The 14,303-nt window shown below is 36.5% G+C and overlaps 1 protein-coding gene across 1 annotated transcript in view; it reads right to left on the bottom strand.

Annotated features, from left to right (window-relative positions):
- LOC134660249 (serine protease Hayan-like) overlaps window positions 1-14,303 on the bottom strand; it is a 46,569-nt gene that overhangs the window by 21,852 nt on the left and 10,414 nt on the right. The window contains exon 2 of the mRNA XM_063515994.1: window positions 10,851-10,934. Within this exon, the coding sequence (XP_063372064.1) occupies window positions 10,851-10,920 (70 nt within the window). The 5' untranslated portion in view covers window positions 10,921-10,934. The remainder of the gene's footprint in view (window positions 1-10,850; window positions 10,935-14,303) is intronic.

Genomic DNA, 14,303 nt, shown 5'->3' with positions numbered 1-14,303 from the left:
AACTAAAAATGAATTCTATTCACCTATAAACAGAATTCATTTTAGTATAAGGTTCCAATAACTGGCCAGCTTTCAATAACTGGCCACCTAATACTAAAATGATTTTTTGGTTTTGGGTGGCCAGTTACTGGCGAATTACCCTACCACACTTTAATTTTGCGTCTTGTGTCGTAACGTAATACAGTTCCTTCCCCAGACACATAAATGCGTACATTTCATCATTCATGTAGTTGCATCGCGTTTTTTATTCCGGTTTGCATTTACTTCTGGTCAGTTTCAACCATATTCTGGCCAAAGCAGGTGTCAGACCAGTGTGGAACCCGTCGTCTGCTTCTTGCTTCTATTCCGAAGAAGTCTGACGGACTGAGCAAGTTTGACGACGAAGTAACGTCTGAACCTAAACATCAACCCCTCGGTACACTGCGCGTAATAGGGCATTTATATGGCTCCCTTTTGTTAGAAGTAGGTATACATTATGGAATTTAATAATAAAATAACTTAGCAGCGACTTAATCTCATAGACCAGGTATAACATTATACAACTCTTCATTTCAATATCCCGGTGTAACTTGCCTTCTTCAATATTGCACTTATTACCACATTTTTGTATTTTAGGGGAATGCTTTTAGCCACTGCTATTGCTCCATTTTGTTCTTACAAGATGGAGCTATCTTGAATCCTTGTAGTGGCTTGGTTGAACTCTGAACAGATTCCATGCTTCGAATTCACTTTTTCTCCCCTTTCCACTGAATGCTCGAAACAGGGGTAAGACTTCCGCTCTTTTAGGGTAAATAAAAGATAGTTTACTTAGCTTATAGAATAGATAATTTTATTAGCTTAAAATATATTTCCCTGACCTGGATGCAATGGTGTGTCATGTGATATAATTGTGTTTTCCACTGTGTCAACGTGAGCCCACAATTCCTGTAGTTGAGGAAATATTCGTACGCATGAATCTAGTCTAGCTGCTATGACTACGCTCGGGTCTACTGTGCGTATCAATACCTTGCAATGACTGTTTTACAGCATCTGCAACTAGGGCCATCATATTAAATGAATCGGACTTTTCATGGTTCTTGGAGTATTCGGAATCTCACGAGGAACATTACTTGTGACATGTTTCTCTACACAATTTCGCGATGGCATAAATAAGGACTTTTAACTCTTCGAAGTTTTGTCAACACAGTGTCTCAAGATGATTTACCTAGTGGTAAAGAAATGAGTTTCACTAAAAGATCAGTGGTTATAAGTGAAGCTTACCGTCATGGTAAATTAAACTCTGATTTATTTCTATCGGGCCCTGAAAAACTAGGAGTCGTACTCGTATTCCAAGCATTCTCTCGATCGACCTTGTAATCCTGTAAGCGCAATAAGACTTGTGATGTGTGTAGTACATGGTATATATATTATATATATTTGATACATACACTCAAAACATCCATAGGTAATTCAGGAACAAGTATTCACGATAAACAGACAAATAAATGCTTTCTAGAATTTGAACCATTTAATATAAGGTGTATAAAAGTGAGATCTAAGCATGGACCCTTGTTAGCCTGGCTGATACAAGGATTCAAGCTCCTACAGGATGGAGCAATAGCAGTAAATAAATAGCATTCACCAAAACTTTATTATACCTTTATATGATGATAGGTGAAATAACCTTGTAAAGTAAAGTAAAGTGATACTTACAGATAAAGCCGTTGCTAAATAATTAAAAAATGCCCGAAATAATTCTTTACATGAATCGACTACTGTAACAGAAGCAGCCTTATCAGGATAGGATTATATGTTTGGGGTCAGACTTTAGTTCCTCTTTAAACTTGCTCAGTCCGTCTTCTTGGGAATGAAAGCAAGGAGCAGACGACTGTTTCCAAACTGTTCTGACAACCCTGCTGTGGCCAGAATATGGTTGAAACTGACATATATACGTGAATGACGAAATGTACCCATTCATGTGTCGGGGGAAGGAACTGTAAATTAATACACAAGATGCAAAATTAAAGTGTGGTATAATGTAATAAGCAAGTATATTAAATAATACTTACAGTTTACTTCTTATTAATTGAGAACAGGGACCATGGAGTCCATGGAGTGGTTGGCACTAACTAAATACGAGTATGCTTCTATACAAACACGAGGCTGTGATAATTTTTTTCAAGGTCCCTTTTTCACTGAACTACACATTAAAAAAAATTGTACGCTTTTTTATCTTTATAATAGGATCTACAACAATAAACAATACATTTAATCGGTCTCCAGAGTGTGCACTTCGGATGTTGTATATATCGATGCCGATGTCGGTAAAAAGATATTCAAAGCGCGAGACGATATAAGTTTTTTTTTATGCAATTTCCTTTTAATAAAGGTTAGTAAAAGTTATGTTTTTAAAATCTGCATTAAATAGGCTTTATTGTCATATTTTTTTTATGTAGAAAAACCAGGCAGTTTAATTTTGACAATAGAAAAAAAACAAAAATTACACTTGAAAAATTATTGTTTTTGGATTTTTTTTAATTTTTTCTACAAATTGCATTTTTTTTTATACCAGAAATGAATTCTACGTTATTGATTTATCCGAAATTGATACCAAATATGACCTATTAGCTAAAGGGGGCCTGGTAGAATTTTAAGAACGAAGCCGGGCGGGGCGCTATTTTGACCCCCCCCTCTCGGGCTCCAGGGCGGGGGCTCCATCGGGCTACCGATCTTAATCGGCTTATTTTGATATAAGGAACAACTGTGCCAAGTTTCATGCTTTAATCAAGCAAAAAAAGGTCATTTCACTTAACACCCTCACTATTTTAATTGTCATTTCTGACAGATGAGTAAACCATAGACATGTTTTGGTTAATGGTACGATTATTTTCATCTTTATAGGGCTGTATCTCCTAAACCGTGCGTCGTAGCACAAAAATAATCAAATTTTCGTTCCCCTTTGAAACTCCTAAGTAATATTTAGAAAACACGAAAAACAAAAAAAAATAAAGATTTTTTTTTATAGGGTTGTATCTCCTAAACCGTGCGTCGTAGCGCAAAAATATTAAAATTTTCATTCCTCTGTAAGAAACCCTAATTAATATTTAAAAAAAAAACACAAAAAAGAGATTAAAAAAAACAAAAAAAACTTTATAATGCTGTATCTCCTAAACCGTGCGTCGTAGCGCAAAAATAATCAAATTTTCGTTCCCCTTTAAAAAACCCCTAAGTAAGATTTAAAAAACACAAAAAAAGAAAAAAAAAGAAAAAGAGGAAGAAAAATATTTATAGGGCTGTATCTCCTAAACCGTGCGTCGTAGCGCAAAAATAATAAAATTTTTGTTCCCCTTAAGAAACCCACGCACTGAACAACCTATCACATTAGGACATGAAACAATCATCATCATCCATTTTTATTATTATTTCATTGCATTTCAAAGTAAGTGCTTGGTCGTAGAAAAAGTATTGTATGCAACGTTGTTTAACCGAGTCAATAAATACTAGTGGCGTCTTTATTAACAATTTTCGGTTGTTGTTTGTTGTTATTGTTACTCACGCCACTCGCCTTTTTTGACCTCTCTTAAACAACAGTTGCATAAAATACTATTACATGTTCCTTTGGTAATATCTAAGCTTTAAGTAAGAAAAAGTTCTGATGAGTGGGGGGTGGAGAACTCGGGAAAGGGGGGACGTTAAAGGTGAGTTTTTTCGGTTAATTCTTTCTTAATTATTACATAGACAATTTTTACTACGACTTATAGATTCCGAGATATAAGCGACTTTCTGAAAAAAAAACCGTTATATATTAATTTTATGCTTTCTTTTTAAATATTTAATTGAGAGATTCATAGATCACACTATGTAAAATTGAAAAATGAAAAAAAACCTAAATGTATATAATTTCAAAATTGCTTAATTAGGGTTAGATATGAGGATATTAGGTATAAGATTAGAGGTATATTTTACAAAAAAAAATTTACCGTATTGTATCTGGAGAATCCCAAACTTAATTGGTATGTTTTGAAAATTATTTATATTATAATTAAAAAAAAATACTGAAATGTAATGATGTGATATATGTTTGGAATTGGCTCAGAAAGCCCTTTCGTTTAATACCAAACACGATAGGTTTTTAAACAATATTTTTTTATTCCTTACAAAAAAAGATGACGTCATAACTCCTCTCGTTTTTTTTTTATTTGTTGGTGCTTCGGGTCAAATTGTTTCAAATGTTCTAAAGATCAATCGTACCGATTTTCATACCTTTAACATCATTTGCAGCATTTTACTGAATTTCTCGGTGTACCGCCAGCGCTATATAGGTATACTTGGTCAACCAGATCTTGACAGTAGAAAAAGTCGGCAATTTTGAAAAATGTAGGCGCGAAGGGATATCGTCCCATGGAAGATTTGAATTTCGTGCCTTTTTTTACTGACAAGATTTGGTTGACCAGCTATATACATATTATACTACTCTTTGCCTACGCCTTTGCTTTAAACTTTTTTTAACAAGTTTTCACAGACAATTAATAATTTGACATAGACACATCAAGGCGGTTTGTTTACAAAGGGGCCTATCGGGAAGTGCGAAAATCGAAACTCAGCTATTTGCCTCTTTATCGCTCGAATATGCAAGAGTGATAGAGAGGTTAGATAACAATATTTCTAATTTCTGACTGTATTTTTCTTTAAATATTTTCAAATATAATTAAGTTGCGTTGTTTTATCACAAAGTTAAAAAGACTTAAAAGACCACTGTCTGTATCATCACCATCAGATCAACTCGATGGTAACCATAAAAATATTGTATTGTCACCCATATTACATATTATGTACTTATGTAAATTTTCAGCTTCATTGAACACCCGAGAAGTGGGTCAAATCTAGACACGCGGTAGCGTGTCCAGCCAAGTTCAAAGAAAAAGGAACTGGCGACGCAGCAACCGTGTGTAATATTACACGAACCATTTCGAGCTACTTTTGACCCCTTCACAACTTGAAACCTACTTAACCTACACACATGAAATTTGGCACATGTATTCAAGTCCCTTAGCTTGTTCAAAATACACTATTTCATAAACATAGCTCAAACAGTTATTGATAAATTAACGTTTAAAAACCGGCATTTTTGTGACTGACTGACATATAGATCAAAAACCTAACCCACTTCCAGGTGACCTAGAAACTTGAAATTTGGCATCAAGGTAGACTATTAGGTGTATATAGAAGGAAAAATGTGAAAATTGGAAATGATTGATATTTTGATGGAAAAAAAATAATTAATACTTATAGACCAAAAACCTAACCCACTTCTAGATTACTTAGAAACTTGATATTTGGCAAGGTAGACTATTAGGTGCATATAGAAGGAAAAATGTGAAAACTGGAAATTATTGATATTTCGATGGAAAAAAAATAATTAATACTTATAGACCAAAAACCTAACCCACTTCTAGATGACTTAGAAACTTGATATTTGGCATCAAGGTAGAATATTAGGTGCATATAGAGGGAAAAATCTGAAAACTGGAAATTATTGATATATCGATGGAAAAAAAAACTTATAGACCAAAAACCTAACCCACTTCTAGATTACTTAGAAACTTGATATTTGGAATGAAAGTAGACTATAAAGCGTATACAAAAGAAAAAATGTGAAACTGAAACTTTTTGGCAATTAACCGCGCGTTAGCGAGGGTCTCCTTTTCAGCTTAGGCAAACTGCTTTCATGATGAATACTATAGTAATTTCTGTACAAAAAGTAATGATATCCCAACAAAAACATAAATGTGAAATGAGAGCCAAGTTCAATATTGAGAATATGTGTCGTTGTTGACTCGCCGACAAAAGAATTGAGATCTATATGGGTGCCAAGTTCTGTGCTGTGTAGAAAATCCTGAAATTATAAAGGATTTGTCTTGGCTAGTTTTTACGTATAGGCATATAGGTAATATATATTTTTCTGTTAGTTTTTCAAAAACTTGGTTTGTTGTTAAAAACTAGCCAAGACAAATCCTTTATAATTTCAGGATTTTCTACACAGCACAGAACTTGGCACCCATATAGATCTCAATTCTTTTGTCGGCGAGTCAACAACGACACGTATTCTCAATATTGAACTTGGCTCTCATTTCACATTTATGTTTTTGTTGGGATTTAATTTGCATGATTTGATTGGAACCACATTGGAACAGACAGACAACCAACGGGACAGATAAAACTAAGTAAAAGCTTGAAAAAATGTGGCTTTTTCAATTTCTATTGCAACTTCAGATGAAAACGGGGTCTCTATTGTTTCCCAAATAGTTTTAAGCCATAATGTATTGTTTGCTCGAATTTTCGTTAGTCATAATTCATTTAGTTCAGAAACGCGTCACTTTTCAGGATTGCCATAAAACAAATCTAACCTAACCTAACCTCTTTCTATAGGATAACCTAACTAAAATCTTGAAATGTTAACGGTTTCAGTTTTATGAGTAATGATAATATGACAAACAATACATTATGACTTAAAACTTTATGGGAAACAACGGGACCCCATGAAAACGTCCTTATTGAAGCATAAGGACCCTTAATTTATGGAAAGCCACATATTATAACAACCAATTCGAGGCTACTAGGTGGCAAAATACGACTCAATACGAGTAGGTAGGTCAAATACACAAGAGTATTAAAATAAGGATTTATATTTGGCCAAATATTCTTGTGACAAAGTTATTCTTCCTCGCGTTATCTCGATTTTGCCACGGATCATGAGAACCTATTGTTCTCTTGACAATTAATCCCAAGGATTGACGTAGGCACTAGTTTTTCCGAAAGCAACTGCCATCTGACCTTCCAACCCAGAGGGTAAACTAGGCCTTATTGGGATCTGTTAGGCTGTTAAAGTTTAAAGTTACCTACTCGTAAGTCTCGTAACACAACATATAAGTTTCACATAACAAAATTACTTACATATATATATATTATGTACCTAAACATATTACTTTTCTAAAAAAAGGACTGAAATCTAGTGCTGCGAAGAAACGGTATTTTTGTTCGGCTTTTTTGTTGCTATTTTGGCATATGAATACATGGTAGAAGAAGTAAGTATGTAATCCTCCTCCGTTTTGCGTGGTCCGACGCACCTGGCCGGGTTTTCGCGATTTTCCGTCAATGTCTGTCAATACCTTATTTCTTACGAACACCTAAAATAATAAGTTTAAAATTAATCTCAATGTCTCCAGTTTGCTGTTAATTCAAACTGACAAAATCCAAATTTCTAAGGCAATATACGACCGCTGTCTTATATAAGCCATTAAAATTCATCATGAATAACCCCACGTTGCGTTGTTATAAATTTAATTAAATAAATAATTATTTTATTTAATTTATAACAACTAATTAGGCATAGCGTCCAATTTAGAATATGACACAGGCACTAGTTCTTACGAATTTTACCTTAATTTATTAATCAAAGGACAAATGAAAAAATGAAAATGAAAATGAAATTTTATTGGTAACAATGGTTACAAGTCTGTTTAGTTAAGTCTATTTTTCACCTACATACACAAACATGGTAAGTTAGGATTTTTTACAGACAAATTCACAATTTGGAAATTCATTACGTACCTATACATTTATATAATTAAATTACATTCGTTTTACTATATACATATTTAAGATTCATTGTTGTTTATGTGTGTTTCATTGAAATTAATAATTTATCATTATATTATAAGCTAAGTGGCATGTCAAAAAATTCATTATAGTCATAAAACATATTCGTAAGGAGCCACTTGTTTAATCTAGATTTAAAACCGGCGGTGGAAGTTGCATTTCTGACGCATTCCGGGAGGCGGTTAAATACTGATGGTCCGAGACAATAGACCGATTTCGCCGACTTCGCTAGTCTGTGACGCTCTGCTACCAATCTATCTGCGTATTTATTGCTACGTAGGGGGTATTTGGGATTTGTACCTCTGCATTTGAATAGCTCTCGATTGACGTATATGAACACAGATACCTGTTGTATAAGTATACAGGGTAGGGGCATGATTTTAAAATCTATAAAGAGATCGCGGGCAGGGGCGTCGTTAGGCTTGCCGGCCATACCGCGGAGTGCTAGCTTCTGGAGGGAGAAAACGCGGTACCAATCAGCAGCTCGGGCCCACAGCTCCGTACCGTATGTTAGTAACGAGTGGACCGTTGCAAAGTAGCATTCCCGCACCGCGGCCCGGCCGGCTGTTTGTGCCAGGCGGCGCAGTGCGAAACATGCCTTACCCAATCGGCTGCACACCTCATCTATGTGCTGCTCCCATGTAAACGCACTGTCGAGGTGGAACCCGAGCAAGCGAGTACAGGACACTTGCTGTATGGGGGAGTCGGACCTGAGGTAAAAGTGAGAAGAGGTTAATAAGCAGATGCACCAGCTAGTCGCCGACGCTCCGCTTCCCCCGGGATTAGCCCTTAAGCCTGCATCTAATAGACTGGCTCATAGGGGGCTATGAGCTTGCTGTTGCGTCAATTTTCATTTTTAGAAAAAAAAAACTAGTCTACTAACTACTAACAACACAATAAATGCTTATTTTGCCGCATTCTTCACTATCTCTCCCTATTTCACTGCCATCTAACCCAGAGGACAAAAATATAGCTTTTTGTGGCTACTGGCTACTCCGTCTTCCTCATGACTCATGATATTTTACTTCACCATAAAGTAATTGGTGTAATATCAAATGATATTTTTCACACAAGTTACAAGAAGTTCATTGCTAAGAACCACGACGATTGGTTTAAAATTTAAACTTTATATATAATTTGTTACCTAGTAATTATAATAAATCCGTTTTCTTTTTGACATTTAGTGGTATATGTATTGCTGTATGTTTATTGTCAAGTTTTTTTTAATTCTGGACAATTGTCATATATTCGTTTTCATGATAGATCTACACCAACGCAACTGCATGTCATGTTCTTGCGGTTTATTTTTATAACGCCAAGATCAAAATTTGACTGTTAACTCCATCTTGCGTCGAGTAGAGGAATCAAAAAACTATAGAAAATAGAAATGCAGTTTACTCTATGCCATAGAATCCCCTTTTAAATGTCATAAATCCAAACATGGCGGCCATACCAATAGACAATCAAGTCTAGCGATGAAATGATTTGTTTACATGAGATTCACTGACAGATAATGATCTTTACCTATTCGACAACCCACGATAGTTCAGATTCAAATGAACTTCAACATGCGACGTCAAAATTGGCATGTCGAATAAGGCCCCTGTACTGTGAAGCGTTCGCTCTTGTGACCTAAACTTGTCTAAACCGAAAACTTTAAAATAAAAACAATAAATCAATATGGTATAGTTAATTAACGATCAGTAACCAATAATTATATTTCTTTATATAACCGATTAAGACTTTTAAAGTTCGAATTGGCTTCCTGGTGTTTCCAATATTTCTACGTCCAACGGGTCCGGGGATTTTTCTGAGACGAACAGGGCTATAACCGCGAATATCGAAGTTCGCAAATTGCGGGCATCTTTCTCTGTCACTCTAATTACGCCTTCATTGGAGTAAAAGAGAAAGATCCCCGCAATTTGCGAATTTCGATTTTGCTGATTCTTATTTGCTATTTACTCTCGATTATTCTTAACCAAAAAAAATAAATAAAGGGAAAGGGAGGGAAGGGAGTATTTTTATCACAAACAGCAACACTTTAACTGTCCATCGGTGGACCTTATTCCTTTAGTAATAAGGTTTGCGAACTGTCAGTTAACAGTGTGGGCGACGTCATACAAATTTTTATATTGACAGAGTCTTTATAGTAGTTTATGCAACAGTGATATAATAAGGGTTCTTAAAATTCAAGGGTCGAAGTTACAAAACGAGACGTAGTCGAGTTTTGTAAAAAAAGACCCGAGAATTTTAAGAACCAATTATGAGCTGTTGCATACATTACTTTTTCTATGACAGCTGCAGTAAAAAAAAAAAAAAAAGTTATTATTAAAAAAAAGAGATTATTAAAAAAAGAGTTATTATAAAAAAAAAGAGTTGTTATTTAAAAAAAAATGAGTTATTATTTAAAAAAAAAAGAGTTATTATTTAAAAAAAAAAAGAGTTATTATTGTAAATGAAAACATACCTCTTTCAATCAAGATGATCGGAACTTGTATCTTTAAAAAAAATAAAGCAGTTGTATTATACTCATAAGATGACTGCTAGCAGTCATCTTATGAGCCTATAGACAAAGCATTCAAATGACATTGCTTTAGATATCACTGTCAGTCATTTAATTGACACATTTGAGTGCTGGAGTAGAAAAAAGGTATAAGGTTAGACTCAGTCTAACCTTATACCTTTAAACTAGAAATTCTTGTATATATACATATATCGGGGATATCGGAAACGGCTCTAAGAATTTAGATGAAATTTGCTATATGGGGGTTTTCGGGGGCAAAAAATCGAACTAGCTAGGTCTTATCTCTGGGAAAACGCGCATTTTATTATTTTTTATATGTTTTCCTAGCAATGCTCGGTCTCCCAGATAGTATTATTTACGTACCACTGAAAACTAAAAAGCCCTTGGGCCGTATTTGACCGTATGGAAAAGGTTAAGGGTTAAGGCAGACCTCTGGCATTTATGTTGTCTTCATTATCGATCAACGTACGAAATCCATATTTAGTTCGACATGAATCGTTCACACAGTTAAATATCGTATACCTTATGACAAAGGTAGGGTTCGCCCCCGAAAACCCCATGTATATTTCATCGCAATCTTTAGAGCCACGACAGCCGAGCGGTAAGCGGCTTTGTTTTATACTATGTAGTGATATACAAGAATTGCTCGTTTGAAGGTATAAGATAAGATAAGATAAACTGCGCTTACCATAAAACTGTGAGGTAGCAGAGGTCACCAAAAACAGCAAAAGTGCGGTCCGGCCAACGTTCGACGTCATCTTTTGGGGTTTGTCTGGAAATAGAATACCTGTTCTAAGTTGATATTTTGGGTAATCTTATAAACAACTTATAAGAGCACTTTTTGAAACATTTTTTGGCTCTGGTAACATTCGGCCAATTTTAAAAGAGCCGCATCTTTCATAGGTAGCTTGAAAGACAACTTTTAACCAGAGTTAGACCAAGTTTGCAAAGATTTTGATAGCACACGCAGCGCAGTGTTATTTTAAACGACAAACTTCTTTGAAATTATGGCGTATAAATAACACTTGCACTGCGTATGCTATCAAAATCGCTGCAGACTTTTTTGTCTAACTCTAGCAATATGCCAAAGAAAATTTTCAAAAACTGCAAAGGTTCCATGATACGTTCTCGGTATTTTTTTCGCATGAAGGTTTCCAGATACTTATTCGGAAATTTTGAGAATGCTGCAACTTGCACATTGCCAAACTAAACCCATTGAAAGGAATTAAATCCAGCCAAAAAATACCTGATGTTAGAGTCAGACCAAGAAAAGTCTGCAGCGGATTTGATAGCTCACGCAGTGTAAGTGTTATTTTAAACGTCAAACTTCTATGAAATTATGACGTATAAACAACACTTGCACTGCGTGGGCTATCAAATCCGCTGCAGACTTTTTTTGGCCCGACTCTATGAATTCTATTTTAACTGTCATTGCTGACCCGCTATCACATACGCTCAAGGAATTGAATTTCAGTGAAGTACCATTTCGTACTTCGTCACAGTGACAATATTATGAGGTCCCTAGCGACTTTCATATTGATTGGCACTGTGACAAAGTACGAAATGGTACATAAATTAAATTCTTACTGTACGTGGGAATTGAGGAATTAAAACTTGAATCAGTGTATGACCCATTACGTTTTAATGTTGTATGTTAAGTAGGTTGGGTGGGTTTCCTCCGCTCATTGTTATCCAGCCGGAACTAATCACAGCAAAAAAATCGTTTTAAATACAGTCAACATAGTTATTGCACGTCACCTAAAGCTACATTAAACATATGTTAACTCACATTTATAGACGGGTCTAACGCAAAATTTATTCAATTACCTTTATTTACCGACGTTTCGACTTTCGACACAGGTTTCACTGGTCATGGTCGCGGCTAACTGATGTCCCAGCAAAATGTCAAAACAGAGATTTGTGCAACTACCCGACGAAAAGTGTATGAAAAAGTGAAACCTGTGTCGAAACGTCGGTAAATAAAGGTAATTGAATAAATTTCGCCGTCTATAAATGTGAGTTAATATGTGTTCAAAACGCGAAGGTTTTAAATATAATATTAAACATATGTATTGTAGGTATCTCTTGTGAGAGGCCACGCAGACCACAAGCACCACAATATGTGTAGGATTTAAGTTTAACTTGTTTTAAAATATAGATAGGTATAAACTATAAAACTAACGATCGCCATCCGTGGATACTGAGGGCCTACCGCGAACCACGTTCGACGTGTTACCTCCCTGTCACACTTACGTACGAATTTACAAGTGCGACAGAGAGGCAACACGTCGAACGTGGTTTGCGGTAGGTGCTCTGGCCGCGTAGCCAACGTGCCAATCCAATCGCTTACGCTCCAAAACGCAACCGTCACTGTCGCACTAATATGGAAGAGTGATAGAGAGACACAAAGCGTTTCGTTGTCGAAGCGATTGTCAGCTTGGCTAGGCCGGCTGGCAAGATGGGTTGCAAGCGCGTTGCCGTCGTTTAAGTTGGGAGTGCACCTTTCCTTGAAGGATTGAAAGTCGTAAAAGCGTTTTTACATTGTCCGATTCTACATCGGGTGTAGGTATTGGTAGGTGTAGGTGACATTGTCGGGTGTAGGTACCGGGCGTGCCGTTCCTGCGCGACACACTACAGTAAAATTATACCTACATATATACGCACACAAACAAATATCATCCTTCCTACAGCTGATGGGGGGTTCGACATGTCGACATTATCGGAAGTATCTATCCGTTATCGTATCGGACAATATGAAAACGCCCTTATGTGTCAGCGGCCAGACATTTAATTTCGTACACCGTTAAAACAACTAATGTATAACTAATTACGTAGGTAATTACCTAATAGGTAAAAGATAAGCGTAATCGTTGCACAGATTTGTGTCCAACTAGATCGATGTTTAGTGTAATTTCATAATGGTAGAAGGGGAAACTACCTGAGGTACCTACTACCTAGGCTGAGGGCCTATTTCGTAATGGCTCCTCTACGCGATAGGCCAACGCCGGCCACTCCGAGGGACGCATTTAGGGTGAAATCACATCTGTCGCATTTTATATATGAGAAATCGCTCGTTAGTATGAAGATGCGTACGCATGCTTTCAGCTTTCCGCATGCGTACGCATCTTCATACTAACGAGCGATTTCTCATATATAAAATGCGGCTCGATGCTGACAGATGTGATTTCACCCTTATGCGTTAGAGGGAGCAAGTGATATTGATATCTCATTCTACCGCATGGCTGCGTCCCTTGGAGTGGCCGGCGTTGGCCCATCGTGTAGAGGAGCCATAACGTTTTAGTGACATACACTTTTCTTTATCTTCAATACCTGTAACGGTCATATAAAATCATTTTTGACGTGATAACGTCTTATAAATCGATGAACAATCGGTAGCATGCACGAAAAAGTGTCACGTTGTGGACAGATCTCCATGGAAACATTATGTACAGATCTCCATGGTAACGTATAAAAGTATGCAATTTTTCATCGATGTTTTCTTATGACGTTATCACGCAAAATTATAGCCCGTAAACCGACTTTACAGACAACCATTTTTTTATAGGATATATCTGATATATAGTGTCTCACTGCTAGGCAACCTGCCTGCCACGGCCGAGCTTATCTTGCGGCATCCACTTGGTGGCTATACTACTTAGTGGAGGTAGGTATATCTAATTAATAATTAGATGCCCAGTCGGCCTAGCCAAGGTGACAATCGCTATCGCTTCGCCATCGAATCGCTTTGTATCTCTGTATCACTCTTCTAAGTATTTTAGTGTGACAGTGAGAGTTGCGTTTCGATCGCCACGGAGCGTAAGCGATTGGCATGTTGGCTACGCGGCCAGCTCGGGAAGAGGTTAAGGGAGGCAACAGGAGACCCTCGCGCGGGCAGCTTTCTCACGCAAAGAAATGCTACCATATCTTCCTTCCTTGGAAGATGGTTAAATTAGTTACCTTAGATTCCATTACATGTTAGTTACATACAGGTCGAGAGTTCCTATGGCCACCTCCTGTCTCCATCATCAGATCAGTTCGACAGTACCATATTATTGTATTGTCATCAGAAGTACATACAGCTGCCAATTTTCATGGCTCTACGATCCTTGGAAGATGGTTAAATAAGTTACCTTAGATTCCA

This window comes from Cydia amplana, chromosome 26 (genome assembly GCF_948474715.1).
Source record: "Cydia amplana chromosome 26, ilCydAmpl1.1, whole genome shotgun sequence".
NCBI lineage: Eukaryota > Metazoa > Arthropoda > Insecta > Lepidoptera > Tortricidae > Cydia > Cydia amplana.
This window is presented reverse-complemented; position numbering and strand designations above follow the sequence as displayed.